Source organism: Passer montanus, unplaced genomic scaffold (genome assembly GCF_014805655.1).
Source record: "Passer montanus isolate IOZ18808 unplaced genomic scaffold, ASM1480565v1 scaffold22, whole genome shotgun sequence".
Taxonomy (NCBI): Eukaryota; Metazoa; Chordata; class Aves; order Passeriformes; family Passeridae; genus Passer; species Passer montanus.
The window spans coordinates 11,517,666-11,540,998 of record NW_024366815.1 but is presented as its reverse complement, the minus strand read 5'-3'; the positions used below and the strand labels follow the sequence as shown (position 1 = coordinate 11,540,998).

Genomic DNA, 23,333 nt, shown 5'->3' with positions numbered 1-23,333 from the left:
TTCTTGATTACTTTCCTTTGCCAAAGGGGTATCATGGCGAGAACACATATTAGGTTGTTCTATGCACAGATGCTTGCTATGTACGTGTGAGCAGTGGTGCCACACAGCAGGGTGGGCTGGCATGGGCACAGCTGCTCACCACAACAGCAAGCCCTCACATTCCCTGCTGGAAGACATCATGGACACATAGCAGCAATCAGTCTGTAGCAGTCATTTATGATACCCCAGCATGTTATTTGGGGTATCCTGGTTTAAGTCAGCCTTCCAGGAAAAGAAGAATTGTTAGGCATCAGAACAAAGAGAAGAACCTGTTACAGAGCACTTGGTAATGAACTTAGTTGTAATGTTAATGAAGCTGTTTATGGGGTTAGAATTTTCTTGTCTCTTTTACCTTATGTAAGATAGTAAAACAATTTTCTTCCCCTTTTTGAAGATGCATTAAGATACTACTTTTAGTACATAATGTAGGGCTCAAATCTGCAAGTGTTCCTTGCCATAAAAGTCCATTCCAGGTGCAGGGGATCTCAGCCTATCAGTGCTTATGTGCAGGACTGGCCCAGTTAACTAACACAGCATGTAACAAAAGTTAGGCAAAGGCAGTCAATCAGCATCCAAAGAACTATTTTGCTTTTAGCATATCTGCTGAGACAATTCCACATCAATCCTTACACAGCACCTCAACCCTCATCAGCAAAGGAATATGAAGGGGAAAAAAAGCCAACAGAAACAAGAAAAAGAAAAATAAACAACTATATCCACAGAAATATAGAGGATGTTTATATCCCTTACATATAGAACCCAAAGAAGCAGAAATTCAGCACTTCCTTTCTATTACAGACTTTTGATTTAGAACACATTCCTGTGAATTTATCATTCACAGTTGCTGTGGAAAACCTTTGATGCTTATCCAGGGTAAGGAGCAGATGAAAATGAGAGTGTCACAACTCAAGTAATTTGATTGGAAGTTTACTGGGCCAGTGCTTTTTCCCCCTGTCTACCTGAAGACTATCTGTAATGCTTATGAGCACTGTGCAAATATTAACAAATCAGCTGAGGATTTCTGAGCTGGCTGGAAAATGACGAACAATGCAAATAAGCAGCAGGAGAGGTGGAAAATGCATGCAAATCAACCTATCAACCTATACTTTCTGGTCTATAGGTCCCAAGCCTCATTACCTTTGAAACTTCTGCTTGCACATAAGCAGCACTTTAGCTTTATTCTCAAATATGGAAGCAGGATCTGCCACCCACAATTTAATGAGCCTCAAGGAGATCAAAAGAAACCAGTGAGAGAGATTTCAATTGTCATCTTAAAATAATTTATTTCTGTATTTATTTATTTATGAAGCTTTATCTTATAATTATTTTTCTTCCTTTTTTATAGATATATATTTCATGGAAGTCTAGGAAGGAATAGCGCTGCTGTTTATTTGAGGGATGAGGAAGAGCACTAATGCACCTCTTATAATCACAGTAGAATGTACTACTGCTTATAATATACTGTTTTTCATCTTTGATACACTCCGCAAACATGTGTGTATTAAACCTTAAAATATTAGGTACATGAGATAAAGTCATCTTTATTTTCTGTGTGGGAAAAACTGTGACTTGTAATGCTCTGGATATGAGAAGACTACATTGAAGTTCAAAATTAATATGTCTGAGTGGGGATATGAAGCACAGCTAAACTAAATGATCAGAGCAATGAGAGACTTACTCTTATTACTCCCTGTCAGAGAAAACTGTAATTATAAAATATGGGATTCTAGAGGGAGATTTTCTTCTTAAGAGGAGGAGAGGTTGAACTATGGAATATATATATTTTTTAAAATTACTCTTGGCAAAAGAAATTTCAGAAAATATTCCTATCATGTGACAAAGAACAAAAGACGAGCAGGTAATCTCAGTACAATTTCTTTGAATGCCTTAAGAATCAATCATTACCAATAGACACAAATGCTACTTTTTCTTCTGCAGAGCTTTTTTTCCTTCAGCAGAAGGAATGGATATTCACTTTTCATTTTGTTATTTCCTTTCCCAGCACACACTTCCATCCTGCCTTTGGCACCAAATATTTGATTGAAGAAACACAAAAAACTTCAGAGTTTTCCCAGGAGATCAGCAGCACTGCCTGTTTAAGGAAGCTCTGCCTTACAGGGCTCTGCCCTGGGCCATGTGTCAGAACTCAGCATCAGCAGCTCCAGCAGAGATCCCTGCTACGGAGACACTTCACAGACGCTAAAGGCAGAGGTAGTTACATACTGTGTGCTGATTAATCCTCTTTTTGGTTGCTCACAATTACGTCCTGACCCCACATCCTTCCTTTCTGAAGACCAGACAATCACTGAGGTAGGGAACTGAGCAGAGCTGGCGTTAGGATGTTGCTGGAAAACCTCTGATACACCTCTCAAAATCAGTTAGGCCACTGTACTCAAAATCTGCTTTCCCTCTGTGTCCTCCCACACTGCTTAAGGAAATCACAACTCAATCTGAGAGAAACTACACTTAAAAATATGGTCCCATTCACATTTGCTCTAAAATTCACAGGATGGTAGGACAAAGCTGTGTTTGTAGCTTTATTGGCAGCCTTCTTTTTAACACTGTATGTGTTGTATGTGCACATACAAAAGTATTCTAAAAGCAAATACTGTTGGGTTGGCTTTTCCTTTGACTACATGAGATGTTGATGAGAATTCCACTGAGTACAGCCTCTCTGAGTACAGATGGTAGAAAAACCAGATAAGACACCATCATTATTTTAATCCTGAGGCTAAAGTATCTCCTCTCAAGTGTAAACATGTGGAATTTAACAGCTAATACAGGCCAAGATTATTTCACCCATGCTGTACATAAAATAAAGTATATCCAATTAAAATTGGAAAGTTGAAGGTTTACGTGTTCCATTTGGAAGACAGAGGTATTTCCCAAAACAAATGCAAATCTTGCTAAAAGCTAAAATTACCTCACACTTTGGTCGTTGCAAAAAGGCATAGTAATAAAGCAGTGTATATATGAAATATGCTGTGTTTTTCCCTTTGAGGCGCTTCTTGGGAGAAGTACTGACAATCCCCGGCATTTAGTGACACCTAGTGGTGTTTTCTTGAGTGGAGAAACCCGTTCAGTCTTGGTTTGCTTAATGTTGCACAGCTATGTCAGCAGAGTAGCTTCTCTGAATGCCCGGTGGCAGATTTCCTCCCTACTTTCCTCTTGCTTTCTGAATCTCTCAGGAAGATGGGAGAGTACAGAAGGACTTCCAAGTGAGAACTGCACCTTTTATAAATGAAAGTACAGTTTCCTAAAATACGGGAAAGGGAGAAAAAGATGTTCCATACATTGATTAAAGCCCACAAGATGTCTGGAAGAGGGCTTCAGCATCCTCGGAAATCACTTTGCAGAGAAACAGCACATTCCTTTGAAGTCTGCACTGGGACTCAAATTGCTCTGGACTTTGGGTGTACAACTGTGACCAGTCAGTACCTATCTCCAGGAAATTGCAGCGGGCTTCCTTACAAGATTCCAGTGTTCTTAGGGAGTTTTTGAATACTCTGGTGATGTTTTTCACTTGTATTAGTCTGTTCTATGACCTTCGCCTCACATAATGTCCTGTTCCTGGCATCCAGTGAATGTTTAATTCGTGGTAAAAATAAATCTTTCTTGCCTGAATGAAGCTCCTTTTCCAGCAGGTGTCACTGTGAGGTAATAAACACAAAATCCAGGCCCCTCACCGAGATGTGGGGAGCTGGATGGGAAGCAGGACACCCCTGCCCTGGCTGGGTGAAGAATCCATGGCTCAGTGCCCTCACTGAGGAATATTGGCACACATTCCACAGCCTGACAATAAAGTGTGTTTGAAGATGCAGCCACAGGCCTTTTCCAGTGCCTGGCTGGGGAACACTTGTTGGGTTTGCCACATCTGGGCCCTGCCCTTGGCCTCCAGCAGCTCCATGGGCATCATGGGTGGAAGGGGCTGCTCAAAACACATCATTTCCTTCGGCTGTGAAATACCTGGAGTTGTACACAGGATGAATCCCTGCAGGCTTCAGTAGCAAAGCCTATGTTTTCAATCTTGGGCTTCTGCTGTGTCAGGAAATCCTTAATTTGACAGCTGTGGGACTGATTTTCCAGTGCAATGAGACACTCAAGCCTGTGACCGTGTAGCTGTCTGCCTAAGGACTGTTTGGCAGGCGTCAGGAAGCCAGATTTGAAAATGTCAGCGTAATTTAATGTTTTGTTGCAGCCAAGTTGAAAAATTCCATTGGCTGCAGAACTCCAGCTCAGGTTTGATAGCTTTATTAATCTCCATAGTAGTTTTATGTTTTTATTGTTGAAACAATTCAGTATCTATATGTCTGAGAAATTCAGTCATAATAGCCTTTATGAGCAATTCAATTATGTAAATTATTGCATTACTGTTATACAATATAAAACTCAAGTAGACTTAGATATAGAGATGGATGAGGAATTTTTGACAGCACTCTTTCTCTTAAAAAGAAAGAATTTTTGACAGCACTCTTTCTCTTCCATTTTCTGGAAGTGTACCAGCTTTGCCTAATCTTCCTTAAAAGGGAAGTGAAGGAGAACAGGAGCACAAAAAACTAACAGTGTCCAAAAGCTGAAGAGGAAGGCACCCTGCTGGCTCTCTATCACCTGCCCTCTACTTCAACTCTTGGCTGTCACTTTTTAGACTGTCAAGCTCCTCTGAGCTGGAGTGTTCTTTCATTTTAAGTTTTTCATAAGAAATTTCAAATATACCTTTTTTTTTAAATTGGTTATGAAAAACAGAGAACATTTCTGTGGGTATAAATAATATCCTATTTTTGTCTACTTAGAGAATAAGTATCATTTTATCTAATGAAATATGTAGTAGAAAAGTGCAGGAGTTTGTTTCTTTCTATTTAAATAATTTTTTTCTAATAGACGTTATGGGAAGAGAAAATAAACAAAATATTTTTTCATCAAGAAAAGGAACTACAGTCAAGAAGCTCTTCAACCCATAGTATATGGACACAGGGTTGCATAAAATAGGCTGCTGCAGATAAATTTCAGATCATCATAAAGAGTTTACACTATAATATGACTATAATATTCAAAACACTGCTGTTTCCTATAATTATAGGATAAGGAATTATAGCTTGCTACATGCAAAGGTAGTCAAGTGCCTTTATTTACCAGCAGCTGTTGGAATCCTACAGCTTCCTTGTGCAGCAGTCTCTGAAAAGCTATTCTCAAACAAAAAAAGTTCTGGCACTTGTAAGTAACTTAGAAATGTCTCACTATATTTTTCCTTTTGAAATGGGCTAATAACAATCAAGAAATGTTGTTGGTTTGATTTGCACATTTGAACCTACAACAAATATCAAATCTTCAGCCTTATACCTCTACTGTCACAAAGAAAACAATGGCTCCATCAAACTCCCCTGAGTGTCTGAAAAGCTATTTCAACAATCAGAGAATATCAGAATCTCCTTCAACTTTGAGATTTGCTCTTTAAAGAACTGAAGGTGATGTGAGAGAAAATATTTCTGAGTCTTTTGATCTCTGAAGACAAACTTCCTTGAGGTGAACAAACTAGTACAGGAGGCACATTAATTGCTTCTGGGCTGCACTATAATTTTCATTTTAAAAATTACTTAAATTGAAAAAATCCTTTCCTTTAAATAAGTTGAAAGAAAGTAATGTAAAGAAATGTGACCTTTCTTGGATTTTTTCCCTCTATTAACTGCTTCTTTTTTTGTGATAAGCTTATCCAGTATCATAAGTAAGAACTTGATGTACAAAGATCTACAAAGCCTACTCAACACTACTCAGAAGCTTATCAGAGTTTCAGATCTATGATGTGTATGTTATTTTTTTCTTACTCTTCATTATTCAGAAACTCAGTTAAGCAAAAAGGCATTACTGGATTTGTGTCACCATGAGGCACAGCCAAGTTTAATCAGACTTCACAGAACTCAGGTTTTGAATGGAAAAAAATAGTTAAGGGGAAGATAGAGGGACAAGATCTACTTTCCACTCAAAGCAGCATCACTAGAGAAGGGCTGATAACAGTACCATTGCATGAACTTTGGCAACAACAGCCCCAGCTCCCCTACTAACTGGTGTGCAGTGCCAGGCCCATGGCTTTTTAGGCCAAGCTGACAATACTCCCTTCCATTCACTGTGTCTTACCTGGGCCTTCCACAGAAAGAGAGTCAGTTTACATTGGATACTAGGAAGAAACTCTTCACTGTGAGGATGGTGAGACACTTGAATAAGTTGCCCAGAGAAGGTGTGGATGCTCCATCCTAGGAAGCATTTAAGGCCAGGCTGGATGGGGCTTTGAGCAACCTGGGCTAGTGGAAGGTGTCCCTGCCCATGGTAGAGGGGTTGGAACCAGAGGGTCTTTAAGGTCCATTACAATCCAAACCACTCTATGATTCTATGACAATATGATTCTGATCTATGACCATGGGCATGGCTTAAGTCATTTTTAGTGTTAATGTTGATGATTTCCTACTCAGTGAAAAATTCTAGGTGCTTCAATAACCACAGAATGGAAGGGACTGAGGAAAACAGTGGCAGAGGGCCATCAAGAGCTCTTACAAAACATTGGACATACCTTGGATTTTGCATTTCACTACCTATCCATGCTTATTAAAAGATAGCATTAAAGGCCATTATACCCAGCAAAAGTTATTGAGTTGTGAATGCCTCTTGTGCTAAGCATTTGTGATGTCACTTGTGATGCAGTATAATAAAAATAAAGAAATCCAAATTTTCTTTAATGAGCTGTGTGATGGAATGATTGCATGAAAGGATGCTTCAAATTCTTTTTAGCATCTAGAGAGTCTGTTGATTTAAAGAAAATATTGCTGATGTCTGAACTGTCATTAAACATGGAACAAGGGTCATTGCCACAATGACTCTGAAAACAAGAGATTAAACATAAAGGTGTCTTGCAAGATTGCATTCTACTGAAATGAAAGGAACTTCTTTTTCTTCTAGATAAAAAGAACAAAAATTCCTTTGTGGGTATTCCTTTAAAATTCTGCCTCCAAATTATTCCAAAATATAAACCAAACTAGACTCTCAAATACTTTTTCACAAATAGCTCTCAGAGATGCACAGTTATGAAAAAAAAGCTTTCCCTCAGGAGTACCGCCAATCAAAACAAATACATTTTAAGTTGGATCCTGACCAGTTTACAAACATGGTGATTGCAAATGCCTTCAACAGTATTGGAACTGGCAACTCAAAATCTCTCTTCCTTCATTTAAGAGCCTGAGGCAGAAGGGGTAAATGAAATAAAATTGTTCTCTGTTTATTGCAATATTGTTTCTTCTTGTATGAAAGGAAGAAACAACTTTGTTTCACTTCTAGAAAACTGAATTTACACCTAAGACTGGAATTCATTCTCCTAGTAAATTGGGTCAAATAAAGCATCTTTTCTCTTCTGCATAGCTTCTGCAAAACAAGCTCTTGTCAAAACAAGCCATCTCTATCTTTCCTCCATTCAGAGTCGATGTGTCTCCTTCCCACGGCAGAGCAAGCTCCTGTGGTAGGTGGGGCATGACACCACAAGGCTGTTTACATAACAGAGGCTGCCTGCAACTGCTTTTCCCAGATGTCAGGAGCACTCCCCTGTTCAAGACCCGGCTTTGGTGAAAGACAGCGTAGTAGGTAGAGAGGCCAAACTGCATTCACATTCCTCTTATAATCCCAAAGTCAAAGCAAACCTCTCAAATAAATGTATCTCGAGTATGAATGGCCCTTGTCCTGAACTGTAAAGCATATGACCCCGAGAGGCAGCATTTGCTTTGCCTGTATATACACATGCCTGTGCATGCAGCCATGCGTGACAGAGAATAGGATCCTTTAGTACTTGCATTGTTTTACTGGGAAAAGGTATATCTTTTCTGTACTTTCTTTATGTTTCATATCAATCTACCTCTAAGCATTCGGAGAGAATGGAAAGATCAATCAAGACATGCACAGACAGCTCAGCTCACTGCTGGCTCTTGCTCTTGCTTTGCCAATAGCCCAGGTCTGGGAGTTCAAAATTACAATTAAGCCTATTCTCTTGACTGCAGTTCCACAGCATCCTGCAGCAATCCTTTCTGTAACCTGGAAGGCCTGTGCTTTACATATTTCTCAGATCCTCCTCAGCTGATTGCTGAAGTCTACATATTGATCAGCTATTGTTTCCTTGCCAAGGGCCAGTGCCTGAGGAGGAAACGGAGCTCTAAACCATTGATCTCCATTCATTATGTAAATGAGGAAAAGACCACAAAGATGAGATACAAACTTCTCAAATTTCAGAGTTGTTTATACCTTCCTCAGTTCAGTGTACTCTTTGGCATGTCATTTCACTCTAAATGTGATTCCTGATAAACTTTCCTTGTCTTCATGGAAGAAGGGAACTTACATCATGGTAATTATGCAGACTTTTTCTTTCATGCAGCCACTTTCACCCTGTCCACTACCACATTGTTTTAAGTCTCATGCTGAAAACCCATTAAGTAAATCTGTCAACATTTGACAGATCTAAGTTAATTTCTTTTCTACAGAAAACAGAAGAAAATGTTTTCATTAAACATTCTTAACTGGAGAGACCTAAGAAAGTTTTGCATTTTTCAAAACAGGAGAGGGAAATTTGCAGAGGTCATTTTGGCATTACAGCATCATAGGGAATTATCAGTAGCTTTGCTGGAAATGTTTCCTTTTTTTGTCAAAGACATCCCTTAGGACCTTTATGTTTCATATTTTGTAAATCACAACTCGTGTTGGTTAAAGAGCAGGGTGATGCCTGCACCTTTTTTCTAGGGTTCTGCATCTGCACCACAGAGATGCATCGTGATGCTGCATGCTACAGAATTCCCCACGGCAGTCCTCCTTCCCCTCTGAGTCTCTGTGGCACGCTTGCAAACTTAGACTTCTCAGTGCCATTTTACTCCTCAGCATCCAATTCAGCCTCTATGACAGGAAGGCTAAAACTGTTGAAATTAAAAACAGCTGCCAGTTTGGAATCAGGCTGTTACACTCCATGGCTTACCACTGAAACACACTTCAACAACTCAGAAATAAAAACATGACTATTTGTGGTTAATGGGGGGGCTTCACCTTGCCAGCATCCTCAGAGAGAGAGACATAAAATAGGGGCAACAGAAGCAACAGCCTAAGCAGGTGTTTCTCTTTCCATTAGCAGCAAAAACTCAGAGAATCAAACTGTACAGAGAAAGACTGATGAGATCAGAGGGGAAATGGAACCTTTTTTGTGTAATAATAGACTGGAAAATAATGATTTGTTTAAATCTACCAAAACATTAGCTGATAATCACTATGGGAGATGAAAGAAAATATTTTAGAGTAAAGAAGGAACTCTCAACAGGGGTTGCTAAATTCAGGAGCAGTCTCTTGTATGAGATATGAGGTTAAAAAAAATCTACCCTTAAAATAGAACAAGTTCAGTTCACATAAGAAATTGCAAGAGGAATGCTAGAAGAGAAGAAACTTCAGGCGACCATTCCTGGTATTTCTGTGTTCCTAGCAGCAAACCTCAGCTGGAGGCTAAGAGTGAATGGGAACATTCACACTGTACTACAAATAAACTAGGAAATCTACAAGTTGATGGAGTTTATGGAGAGACAGGCCATAGTTAAAAGAAGCCATAGTCACAGCTGTGCAAGTAATCCATAAGCAGGCAAATAAAAATTAGTTGCTGCAAAGATGTTTAGCTCAGATCTTATGCAGACAAACCACAAATCAGAATTTCTCAGCTGTTAAAAGTATATCTTAACTACTAGGATAGTTACATGTTTTGCACAGGAGCACTCTTTGGAGGCTTTTGCTGTGATGTGATGCTTCAGATTAATAGTTATAAAGCTTAAACGAGATGTGGTTCACAGGATATAAATCCTCATTCAAGAGACTTTTGTATATCAATTGTTATTGATATAAAACAAGAATTATCTTAATGGGGCATTCAAAACAGGCCATGCCAGGATATCCTAAAGAACAGGTTTACCTCATGAGCAAGGTCCTCCTTGTAATCAAACCAAGTTTAAGGCACCCCACCTTCTGAGCAATCGATGGAATCACTGAACTCTGGGACATACTAGGGCTAATGAGAACACAACACTGTTATTTCAGTTTGTTAAATGTAGCTCCTCCCTGGCTCTCTATTCTACACATGAACAGCAACTAGCTATTTGTGAATTATTTTAAGATGATTGAAACAATTTTTGATAGCTAATTAACTGATGCTTCAAAAAAATTTCCCCCAGGTTATCTAGTGCATAGTAATAGCTGAAGGAAAAATAAAATGGCCAAGAGTAGTAAAGCCACAACTTCATGCACAAATTCATGCAGACCCTCAGCAGACCCTCAGAACTCAGTTAACCATAATTACTATTTATAAATCACTTTTTTCTAAGCCAAGAAATATGCTTGAAAACATTTAAATTAAGAAAAGCTAATGACTTGGCAGACCAGTTATGCTGGATAAAATTCTGAGACAAAAATTATAACGGAGAAAATCTGAAACTACAAGTGCAAATACATTCATTGTTACTAAGGTGGAAATGATAGGATAAAATATCATGAACACAGACTACTACCCTTAAAAAAATTCACATTTTGTCTAGGTGAGCTTCTTCATACTGCTTTCCCGGCCTTTCTTCAAATAGTTGTGTTTCACTGGCAAACATTCCTTTGTCCAGGAGTAATCCTAGGGGGAAAATGAAAAAGAAAGGTAACTAAGATATATGTTTCTCCTTGCCTCAGAGATTAAAACACAGCAGACTACTACCCTTAAAAAAATTCACATTTTGTCTAGGTGAGCTTCTTCATACTGCTTTCCTGGACTTTTTTCAAATAGTTGTGTTTCACTGGCAAGCATTCCTTTGTCCAGGAGCATTAAAAAAAAAACAAAAACACACCACATGAAAAGAAACAATCCAGCCTTCCCATAGAATTCAAAAAGATAAAGATTGCTCCCAAAACTGTGTGTAGGAAGAGCACAGACAAGCTTTTGTCAACATATCCCATAATAACTCCCAGTAGCAGTTGCAAGCACACTAGGTAAACCAAACAGCACAGTAGGGAAGAAGGCTTATATTCTTTGTCATCCACTTGTGCATTTAAAGTACTTATAGGCACTTAATAAAGTCTTAAATGTGATGGAGAAAGTTAAGGATGATCCTTGTTTCTCCTCTTGGCTGCACAGAAAGAGATAATGAATGTAAATTGAAGCAGATTCTCCCACTATATTTTCACACTGAAATTTTCATACTAAAACTGATTAATAAGATGTGCTCCAAGGTGATCTAGCAGAAGTAAAGATCTTTGCAAGTCAAACCCCAGTACTTAAGACGCTGGTTCTGCACACAGCTCAGCCACCATGTAAGTGAACTCTGTTTTCAAACCACTAGTCTGAGCTACCACAGTGATAATTTTGTCCCATCATCCCACAAGCAAGCCTGTAGCACTAACTGAGATGCTGTAGTAACAAGTTACCACTCTCATGTGATCATAGCAGTTTCACTCTCACAAGTGTTCTAGCTGATGCACTAGGCAAAACCCTGCACCACATCACTGTCGATGATATGGTACTGATGAGACTCCAGATCTAGTCTAGTATAAGCAGAATTTAGTCTACATTTGTATTAATTTTTTTGTTTCTTCAAAGGACAATCTTCACCCCAATATATAAATCTCTGTGACTTTTTTGCATTCTGTGTTGGGTGTCTAGTCTATTCAGGCATGTTTATGCTTCATCTATAATTGGAAGTTTTTAAATCTCCAGGGCACTTTTTAAATTTCTCATTGGCGCTCTTTTTATGGCCTCTGCCATAAAGCAGAGCTGATGTGTTAGGGTAAAAAAAATGTGGTTTTCATTAAGATAATATAGAATTGTTTGAAAGGTAAGCTGTTTTATATTGTAACTTGAACTCAGAAAAAATGAAAGTATTCATGGTGGAGGCTCTTCCCTAACACAGCAGATTTCCCCCGGGGAATATAGCTGAGGGCTGAGTGGGTATTTTTCTTTCCCCAAAGGTCATATGAGATTTGCTTACAGAATTCAGATATTTATGTATTTCTCTGGAAAACAAAGCCAATCTGTAAAAATCTGTCAAATATTTAGAGACCTGGAGGTCTGCCTGTTGGAAGCAGGTATATGAGACGTAACTTGTAAAATTGCATGACACTACTTTAGGTCCATAAAGTAAAGATACACAATCTCAGCATGTACTACTGAGCATCAAAAACTGAATTTGAAATTGCTACAATATTGAATTTTTTACAACATGCCTGAAAGAGATCACCACTAGTCAACGTGAGCTGTTTATCAAAGAAGCAGCAAGCTACCAAAACCACATACTGATTCAACCAGGAGACCTCACCATTATAATTTGTACTTGAGACAAGGTAAGACTTCAAGTAGAGGTGCAATATGCCTTTCCTGATGCAGCATCCCTGCAGTCTGCATTTTGCTTCGGCTGCCCACCAGGACCTGAATGCACTTTAACAAGGCTGCTGGTTACACATAGCCCAAAGTGTCTTGGGACGTGCTTAAAACTCCCATCAAACAAGATTTCAGACTCTTTCTGGTTTACTAACATTCGTGGGCACATGGCCGACCTGCAAAAAATGCCCCCAGAAGTTCATGGCTTGACCAGTCCTCCCATGATGTGCTAACAGAGCTGTGGCTCCACAGGAGCAAAGCAGGACGAGGGGCCCAGTGGCATTTTCCTGGCTGAGCCTGCCAGTCTTCAGAGATCGTTTTCCCTTTGAAGAGCATGAGTTAACAGATCATGTTGGGGAATGGAACAGAGAAGGATTGGGGTTTAGATTAATTTACATTGCCTAATCCAGTTTAAATTGAAAGGTTCATTGATTTCACATCTACATTCTGGGGAGAACAAGAGCCTGCCACATCTTTTACTGCAGAACTTATATAAGGAAATGACAGGGGAAAGCACTCATGGGGAAACTCATCTAGAATGATGTACAAACCTATGTCTGAAAAAACATCTAGGTCAAAGTGATGTAAAGCTGGAATTATCCATTCTGCACTCTAAAACATATCACAGAAAATCCTCGTCTGAATTAACAGAAAAACTTCAGGCATTTACAATTCTAACAGAAGTTCATAGTGGTGAAAAAGCTGATATATTAAACATTTGAAAAAGTGGTTCTATATAAATGTTATCTCAAACATTATAATTTATCTTTTGCTGTACATTAAACATATAGTAACTCTATAGATAATCTACAGTAAAAACTTGGCCTCACCCAAACGTGAAATTTCAGTTTTCAAGATGATATCTCCTCTACTATTTGGACTAGTAATGTAATTTTTGTGCTTGTCAGAATTAACATTTTGTCTTCAAATGACAGTGGCATTTATACTGAGACCTACACCTCCAGCAAAGATGATATGGTCTTGTTTCATCTGGTTTATTTCTCTCCAGTATGGTCTGTCCTAATTCTGCGCACACTAAATCCAGTCCTGCTCTTGGATTGAGTTACTTATATAATTTTCCTTTAGGATAGGTCATTTTGAATGTACTATGCTGAGAACATCAAACCAATACATATAGCTGTTACAATTTTCTCCAGTTTTCTCCATCTCTTGACTTCTACATGATTCTGAGTCTCTAGATCTTCAACCCCACTGCCAAAATCTGTCACATATGACTTGCATTTTTGCTTTATCAGTTTCTCCTTATGATCATCAATTGACGCTATCCTCTTGGCTATTCCTTGTTGGAAGTATTGCTAAGGCAAATTTTTGGATCTCTCAGATAACAGGGGCTGTGATCCTGCATGCTAACATTGTATCTGCTACCCCTCAGCATTTTAGAGCTTAGTCCCAAGGCCAATGAATTCATGACTGGGAAAACCCCTGTAGCACTCAGAATTCCTTGATCACTTGCCTTTCATGACTGTGTGTCATAAAATCTGACAAGACATGGTTGATGCATTAGTCACCCACTCCTACAGCAGACCATGCTGAGAAGCATGCCTCTCTCTTTAGGAAAGTGATTAATTTTAAACAGATATTTTTTTCTATTCAATACTCAACCTGAAATTTACCATGGTTGTCAAGATAAATTAATAATTTGCCTATCTCCAGGTAAGTCTGGATCCAATCTCTGATAGCAGCTGTCTAAGCCCAGAAGGGAAATTTTCCACAGTAGCAAAATTTTCTGAAAATTTCCCTTTACTGCTGTAAGAGGAACAGCTGTTACATCTCTGCTGGCTTCTATGTTCAGAATGTTCTCTGAATTAATGGTGTGGAGCAAATATCTGATTTACAGCTATGGTGACTTTTATCTGTATTAGGGCCCCGGTGCAGGTGCCAGCAATGTAGATACAGCATCTTTGAGGTAGGGAAATTACACTGAAAGATAAAAGAAGTCAGAAAGTGAGGACAAGTCAGGGTCTTCTGCTGCTATTATTTCTACAGTATACAATAATTCATGTTAGACTCAGTCAAACACCTTGACTTCCTTTTTACTCATATGAATATCTCTAATTTGCAGTGACACTTAGGGTCTTCAAAGGAGTTAGAAGTACCTGAGCTTAATTCAGTTTGCACTGCTGATACTGCAGACACCATCAAGAATCTCATTGTGAGTGCTTATAAAAACCAGGGTGGAGAGTTCCTGTTTTCCAGAAGGATTTTTAGGATCTTGTAAGTATGTTTAATAACACAGAGCTCAAGTGTTCTTCCCATTGTCATTGATAATTTACTTGTGTTCAGCCAGTAGCAGGATAGGTGTTAGAATGAATAGGAAGTTTGAAAAGGAAGTGTGAAAATAGACTGAAGACAGCGTAATGTTGATTGTAATCATTATGCTTCTTTACAGAGAAGATGAAGAACTCTCTGCTGGCAGCTGTCTTTTTACTTGTTAGAGGTGAGTTTTCATATACTGCACAGCTTACTGCCGCTTATGGACAGTAAAACTCCTTAATGCTACTCAAGGATGAGGCTGTATGAACAAAAAAACTCACGACCAAATTAAATTCTGTGAGTAGGAGAAGCGACCACAGGCAACATTTTTCCTATTTATTTTGTGGCTGTCTTGACCAACAATTCCTTTTTTATTTATTTTTTTTTTTCCCTCCGCCTTCCTCTTCGTGCTCCCCAGACGCCTGCCGCTGCACAGACTGGGACTCTCCGTTCTGCCGGCAGCTGCCAGGTGGGTGGAACGCTCGGTCCCGCTGCTGCTGGCGGCTGCGGCCGGCGCTGCAGCATCGCCCCCAAAGCACGCCCGCCTTTCCCAAAGGAAAAGCCCGGTCAGAGCAGCACGGGCAGGTGTGTCTGCCTGAGGGCAGGGCGCCCGGGCCAACCAGCGCGCTGTGGGTGAAAGCCCAGCCAGCGCATCCCAAAGCTGCCGTTCCTAAGGACCACGGGTCCTCTAATGTTTATGTGTGATGGATATCTCTGCTTTCCGTTTAACTGGGAAATTACTGATGATGGCGAGAAGGAACAGTGCAACACATTTTGATAGAGAGTATTACAGAGCGGTGGGTGGTCATCTGATGTACTTTGTGCTGGATTTAGTGTGGGCAGGAACATCCCACTTGTTAACAGACGCAGCAGAGATGACAGGTTGTTGAGTACACAATGACACTGGGCAAGACATCTGCAGGGGGACTATGTTCTTCTGAAATTAGCCATGGATAATTTTCTAGTCGTTGCAATTAACCTGACAGACTAAGCTCCACTAAATCATTAGTGAGAAAACCAGATGCTCAGGAAGAACAACAGAAAGTTCTGAAGTGAAAAAAATTAAAGGTAGGTGGTTTGGGGTTTGTTTGTTGGTTTGAATTTTGTTTTTTTTAAGTGGAGAAATTGAACTGTGTTTTCTTTAGAGTAATGAAATTTTTTTCTTTCTTTACATAGCTCTTGGAGCACAGTCATGATACAGGTCTGGTACTATGCTAGGCCTGGGAAGAATTAATAATATACCTGTTTAGGTGGAGCAGTACAATAAAACAAAGAAAGCACTAGAATAAAAATTAATGTGCATGTGCATAATATTCACAAACAGGAAAAGTGAAAATAAAAGTGTGCAAGATTCATTATATTCATCTGGAAAAAGTAATGTAGGACTTCAGTATATTGGGAGGGGGAGGATGCTTTGGGGTGTTAGCCAAGCTAATACACTATTTCCACACACAAAATCTACTATTTTTCCTTTGTCTGCTTTAATACCATAATCTGGTAGAGAAAGACCAGGGGGATTTTGCAAAACTTAGAGCATGAGAAACAACCACTGTTCCTCTGTAAACAGAGGCAGGTCTGCAACATGGTAGACACCATGTGGATCTGAGTTAATAGAACTCTTATTTCAGATAGTGTCAGGAGCAGTATATTACCAATGTATTGACACAAAGTATTACAGCAGATCCAAAAAGATTTTGTTTTCAGGTGTTTCTTCAAAACAACAATAGACACCAAGGAAGTGTAAGGTTTAATTCAGAGGAAAACAGAAGAATTTGAGAACTGTTGCTGTTTTCCCTGCTGTTGACAGACATCATGTTCATGAGTGAGGAAGCCAAGATGTGGTTTGGTGGCCAGTCTAGAAAAGCAAAGAATTCTCTAATGTTTCACATTGCTATGGAAATAAGGAAGACATGATGTCCACCTTCCTGAAAGGAACCTGTATACACCTGAACTGATGCAGCATAGTTTATTAGAAAAATATTATTTATTTAGTACAAGAAAAGAAGTGACATAAGGTGAGGGTATTAAAGTCAGTGCCATACTCATTTGACACACGTCTTTTTCCAAAACACCTTTTAGCTTCAATATGCATTTGTCATCTCAATGATTAAAAGAATGACGAGGATATTTTGTAACTCAGGTTGTAGGAAGAAATGAGGAAAAGAGAACTGATTTTTTAACTCATAACCTAGGTTATGAGATACCGTAATTATGCTACAACACCAGCTTCAGACAGGTTCATATTTACTTATCACATAGCAAAACATTTCTTATTCAAGATTGATAGGCCTATTGGCAACTTGTTGGAACTAAGAGGTTCACACGTGAAGCACGTGTGACTATTAATCAGGAAAAATTCACCTTAAGCATCCCATTCCTGTTGAGATCCTTGTCTACTTTTCTGAACAACAACAACAAAAAAAATTGGAGTCCTTTTCAAAGGACTTTGAGATGCCATGACTGATTCTTCTTAACTAATAGTTTGATGATTAAGACACAAAACAAAAGAAGAACAATGGTCATATTTTGTCATTAGTATATTTTTTAAGAGGTTTTTGAAATACTGGCATAAACTTAATCACTAAACACAAAAGACAAGTTCCTTTAATAATGTCATCAGTGCTTACTTTCACATAAACTGAAAAAGGGTATGTTCAGTTGCAAAAAATCCCCATATTTCTCTTTTAAAAATTAATAACAAGTAATTTTATACATAAATTTATGCTCATCCTGTTTTTTAATGCATTCTTTATAAAGCTAGCAGTTTAAAAGTAATATTGGTTTAACCCAGCAATAGTGTATAGTTCTGAACTTCAGAGAGAGGTTGATGGTTTTGAAGTAATTCTGGGGTCTTGTCAACTAGTTCTAGCCTTGTTTGTGTTTGGTTTCATTACTCATAGTCCCTTTGAGTCAGTTAATGGTTGTCTGTATAGCTCTTTTCCACTGCACATGTTTTCATCTTTCAGACTGGGACAATGAATTGGTGTGTTACAAAGAATTAAGTGAGGATCTAACCTGTACCTGGCTGCCAGTACCTAGTGCTGCAAATACAGTTAATTATACTGTATACCTAAAATGGTAAGTCTGAAAAGTTATCTCAGAAAACAAAAAGCTCTTATTGCTGTTAGATGTGATTCCCATCTGGCAGAGTTTTGCTCCAGTGTGTTTCATCATTTTAGAGGTTGTTACACAAGGCTAGTCAATATTTTTAATCACCTCTCGTTAATAGCTATTGATTTGTAAGAGCTTGGTAAGAGAGTGGTGGGTTGATTTTGGCTAGACCTCACAAAAGCTGTTCTGTTCCTCCCCTCCTCAGCCCAACAGGGCAGAGAAAATATGACAAAGGATTATGGGTTGAGATAAGAACAGGAAGAGATCTCTCAGCAGTTACTGTCATGGGCAAAACAAACCTGACCTGGGAAAATGAATTTAATTTATTAACATTCAAATCAGAGTAGAGTAATGAGAAATACAGCTAAAACTTGGAACACCTTCCCCTTCTCTGCCCTGCCATTCGCATGCTTTTCTTCTTGCTGGGCTTAACTGAATTCTCTGCCTCCTCCACCCCAACATTGTGGGGGGATGGGAAATGGGATTTGGTCAGTCCATCACATCTTGTGTCTGTCACTTCCTTCTCTTCTGACTCTTCCTGATGATCCAGCATGGGAATCTTCCCACAGGAGACATGAACTCCCACAGTCCATCATTAACTCCTCCAACAGGAATGCTTCCTGTGGGGCTGCATTAGCTGCATTAATTTCTTCATTAACTGCTCCAGTGTATGTCCCTTCCATGAGGTGCCAGCCCATCCAGAGCAGCGTGCTCCAAAGCAGGTCCCTTGTGTGTTCACAAGCCCTGCAAACCTGCTGCAGTGTGGGCTGCTCCCACACATTCTCATTCCTCTCTGCCAGCCACTGCTGTGCAGCAGTTTTTTCCTCTTTTAAATGCATTATCCCAGGGCGCTACCACCGTGGCTGATGGGCTCAGCCTCGGCCAGCAGTGGCTCTGTCCTGAAGTCAGCTAGAACTGGCTTTGTTGTACGTGGGGAAAGCTTATTGCAGCTTCTCATGGAAGCCACCTCTGTAGCAATTTGCTCCCTTGCTCCCAAAACCTTGTCATGCAAACCCAATATAAAATCATTATACATCTTACCATGCCTCCAACACACTGTTTAAATTATTTTTGCCAATGATCAGCTTACTCAATTACCTTTATTTGCAGCTATTGACTTTTATTGACTATTCAACACAGATGTATTTAAGGTAAAAAAAAAAAAAAAAGAAGCCAACAAAATATTCAAACATAAACAGACACTAAGCTTTTATTTTATGTACTATGTATTTTGCTATAGCATGTACCCAAGGAGATGTCAGATGTAGCATAATTTCTGGTAATTCTGGATTATCAAGAAGTGGCTTAACAGATGGAATGAACTTGTAGGGTTAATTTTGAACTGATTACCTCAAATACAGTATCTTCAGTTGCAGCTGCATTACAAAATTGAATTTCTTCATTTTATATCTAGATATTTGGAATCTCCCATGAGATTAGGGGCCTGTTCAGAAATAGAAATGTGAGATCAGAAGACATGATCTTTGCTATAAGACCGTATCATGGGGTAGATAGAGTACAGCACCATATACCATAGGTAAATTCTGATATTCACTGCTGATTGTTTTGCCACATAACCACCCCTTGTCATTAAAAATGAGCTGTGGTTAGAAACATCTCCTAAAGCTAAGAAAATGTCACCACACTGGGAAATTCCCCAGGATGATCATCTTTACATTGCACAGGAGCAAAGCAACCACCTCAAGGCTGAGGTTACTGCCCCCATCACCTTCAGTATTTTCTCACTGGAGGTAGAAGCAGGCACCGATTTGCAATAAGCTCAAAATTCCACTGCATTTGCTGTCTTGCCTCTTGGAACTTGAAGGAATACCAATTTTTTGGAAGGGCAGAAACATCCATGAAACAGCTCTGTTTCTGAAGAGATATTATCAGTTGAAATACTTTTAAGCTACTTGCTCTTAAAGTTGTAAGCCAAAACCAGACTTTTCTGTTCCCAGGCTGCAGGGTTGATGCCATGAACAGACAGGCAGATAAAAGAATGAAAAAGGATGTAGTGGGGGAAGAGAGAGACAATTCCCTGGCAGAGGTGGTGATGTTTCCAAGTCAGAGTCAGGTTTTAACCTCAGTCTCCTAAGCTTCCACCCAGTGGTCTTGAAGACAAACTTACTATCTACTTCTGTATTGGGTTAAAAGAAAAGGAAAAAACCCACCAGTGAGAGGGCTTTTACTTTGCCTTTAAGAGGGTATCACCCCTTCCTGCATGTAACATCAGTTTGATGTTGTAATAGTTCCTTGTCCTTGCTCTTTGTGATTAAGTTGTCAGGAAGAATAAGATTAAAGATAAACACTCCCACAGAAAAATTCCGACTAAGAATTCAAAATCATTCTTTGAAGTTTTAATGGCTGATTCACAACTAGCCTGAAGCAGAAGACAGGAAAACCTTCAAGTAGTTTTTCTCAGGTATTAAACATTGAATCATGATGTGTGTAATTTAATACTTGAAATGCATAGCTAGGCAATTAGTATGCTAGTTCCCTCTCTTTAAGAACACTGAACTTGCGCAGTTTCAACCTTGGAAAAATCTGTCCTGTGTGTGGCAGAGACTAATGAGAGAGACAAAAAAAAAAAAAAATAGGCAGCAAAGTTGTATGTAAGGCATTATAACCCTTGGACTTTCTGTGTTGTCTATATTAGGTACACCAGGAGAAATCTACAGAGCTGAGGACTCAGGTGACATTTAAATATCTCCATCAAACTCTGATGATTTGCAGGAACAAAAGTCAGAAGATAGGCATATAACTCATAGGAGGCTTTTCTTAACTTTATGGTAATTTAGATTCATGTAACTGGGAAATTTTGCTGTTCAAAAGGAATGAAGATAGGCATATAACTCATAGGAGGCTTTTCTTAACTTTATGGTAATTTAGATTCATGTAACTGGGAAATTTTGCTGTTCAAAAGGAATTTGGGTGCCCCCGTTATAAGAGGCAAGGCCTCTCATAATAATTTCTAACCTAATTTTATACCTTGAAAATGCTCTATATATCCCACTGTAAGTACAAAAGGTCATACAGATCTTGTTGTACCATGCTATGCCTTAAAAGTTTAAGGAATTCAACAGTTCTCCACCACACAAAGATTTACATATTTAAATTTGCTAGGGTTACTGAGGTGCATGAATTAATCTTGATGTTTCAAGCTGCTCAAGGTAAACCTTCAAGATTTTCAGATGTGGAATTATGTATAGGAGTATCTGGAAAGATATCAATTGCTATAATTTTGCTTTCTTGGGCAGGGAGGAACAAATAACTATAATCCAATAAAATGTTTTTCATTCTGCTTCCTTTTCTCTGAAGGAACAAAATACGAAAACTTTTTCAGCGAAATACATCATCACCTTCCATCACAATAGAACGAAAGAATCTCTACATTGAGAGACTTGCAACCATTTGGATAGCAGTGAATTATGCCCATGACACCTGTGCAAAAGGAAAGAACATCTCAGTTTTACCAAGCAAAGCAGGTAAAGCATCTTCACAAGTTGTGTTTTGCAGTGCCCAACTAAAGCTGTATTCTGTAAAGATTATTTCCAAAATTTCAGCTCCCAAAACAATCCTCTTATTTTTACTGATTCAGAGAGCTAAGATGCAGTCTGACTTTCCTGAATGAAGTTTATAATAGAAGCCTATCATGTTTTATGGGAAGAGAGCTTTACTTTAAATATTTTGCTGGAATATTTAATATTTACATCCAGAAAAATATATTGTAACATTTGTGTATGATACTTAACCAGCTTTCTGTGCTCTCCTTGGTAGCTTTCTGAATTTCTTTGTATTGATTTACAAAGAGCAGATTGACTCAGCACTGTGTACCTAAGGATATAGGGCATTAGGATTTTGAGAAACCTTTTTAAAATTCAACTATTTTCTGAGGCTACTTACACATTACGCAGTTATAAAAGAAAGTTATTTTTAAAATAGCTCTATTTATTAGGCCCTTTAAATGTTTATTTAAAGATTCCCTACATATCTGGTCACTGAACTGATGCTAAGAACTTCTCAAAATTTCACCTGCTCAGACTAATAATGGTCCAAGAAAAAACAATGTTTCTCTGCTGGGAGTTACTACTAGTACAACCCAAATTATCAATAGTATAATCTTTACTGAAGACTTTTGGCCACATTGTGTTTATTGGAGAGCAAGATGAAAGTATATTTGCACTTACTGAAATTTAAAGATATTTTGGATATTTTTTATGCTACCCGTGATTACAGATACTCTTGACATTTTAATTTTGCCTTTCAGCCTCACGCAGAATAGTAACTGCTTAGAAAAAGAGTGTTCCTGAAATCAGTAAAAGCATTCACAAAAGAAAGGCAAGAGGAACAACTGCATTTTGTTGACGTCATAAAGATTTAGTAATTATTAATTTCCATGGTGTTTTGAAGTCTCACAGCATTCCGTATTTTGTGCCGAGTCTTTTAATTTTTATAGACCTCACTAAACAGATGTAATTACCAAAGTTTTCCTGCTTCTCTTGTGTTTTTAACAACTGTATCTCCCCCATTTTAGGAAAGTGCTTGTCACCATCTGACATAAATGCTTATCAGATCACAAACCAAGTGATAATAAAGTGGGACCTGCCCACAGCTCATACACCATATGAGCTGAGATACAGAGAGGCACTCACAGAATCGGCTCCATGGACACTGGTAAGTACTTCCAGATGACAATCTCATGAGAATATAAGGTGCTCCAATGTCAGCTCGGCTGCACATATTATATGCAGAACAAGAATTGCAAGGTGGCGTAGCAAGGAGTCATTTTGTAGGCAGATTCCACTAAGGCACCTTAGTTTGGTTCTAACAAATAATGAAATGTTTCAGAAAGAAGGAACAGTAGCTTTAAACAAAGTAAAATAAAATAGCATGTTATCTGGTTTATTAACCTACCAGTGAGACATTACAACTACCAGTGATGCAAAAGCTGAAAACCAGAAATTCCACGTAAACTCAGATCCAAATCATGCTTTCAGTGATTTACAATATTGCTTTTAGCTGGTATTATTATATTTTTAAACAGATTAGAGATCAGGTTGCTGTGTTTCTCAAAGTATTATATCATACTTTATGCACTTTAGATTTGTGCAAGTATTCCATATTTTCTTCTTTGAAAAGAAGAGAAATAATTTCCTTGTAATACTGTCATAGAACCATAGAATGGTTTGGGTTAGAAGGTTCCAACCAGCCTAGTTCCAACCAGCCCTGCCATATGCAGGGCCACACTCTAGTAGAAAAGGATGCCCCATCCAAACTGGCCTGGAACACTTCCAGAGATGGAACATCCACAGCTGCCCTGTTCCAGTGCCTCACCACCCTCACAGTGAAGAGTTTCTTCCTGATACCTCACTTAAACCTACCCTCTTTCAATCTACACCCATTGGCCCCTTGTCTTGTCACTACATGATCTTGTGAATAGTCTTGCCCCATCTTTCCTCTAAGTTCTCTTAAGGTACTGGAAGGCAACAATAACACCTCCCCAAAG

The 23,333-nt window shown here is 38.8% G+C and overlaps 1 protein-coding gene across 1 annotated transcript in view; it reads left to right on the top strand.

Moving 5' to 3' along the window:
• The window catches only part of LOC120502523 (leukemia inhibitory factor receptor-like), a 111,770-nt gene that overhangs the window by 62,546 nt on the left and 25,891 nt on the right, over positions 1-23,333 (top strand). The window contains exons 3-7 of the mRNA XM_039710019.1: positions 14,853-14,900; positions 15,135-15,185; positions 17,683-17,794; positions 21,146-21,312; positions 22,362-22,501. Of these exons, the coding sequence (XP_039565953.1) occupies positions 14,853-14,900; positions 15,135-15,185; positions 17,683-17,794; positions 21,146-21,312; positions 22,362-22,501 (518 nt within the window). The remainder of the gene's footprint in view (positions 1-14,852; positions 14,901-15,134; positions 15,186-17,682; positions 17,795-21,145; positions 21,313-22,361; positions 22,502-23,333) is intronic.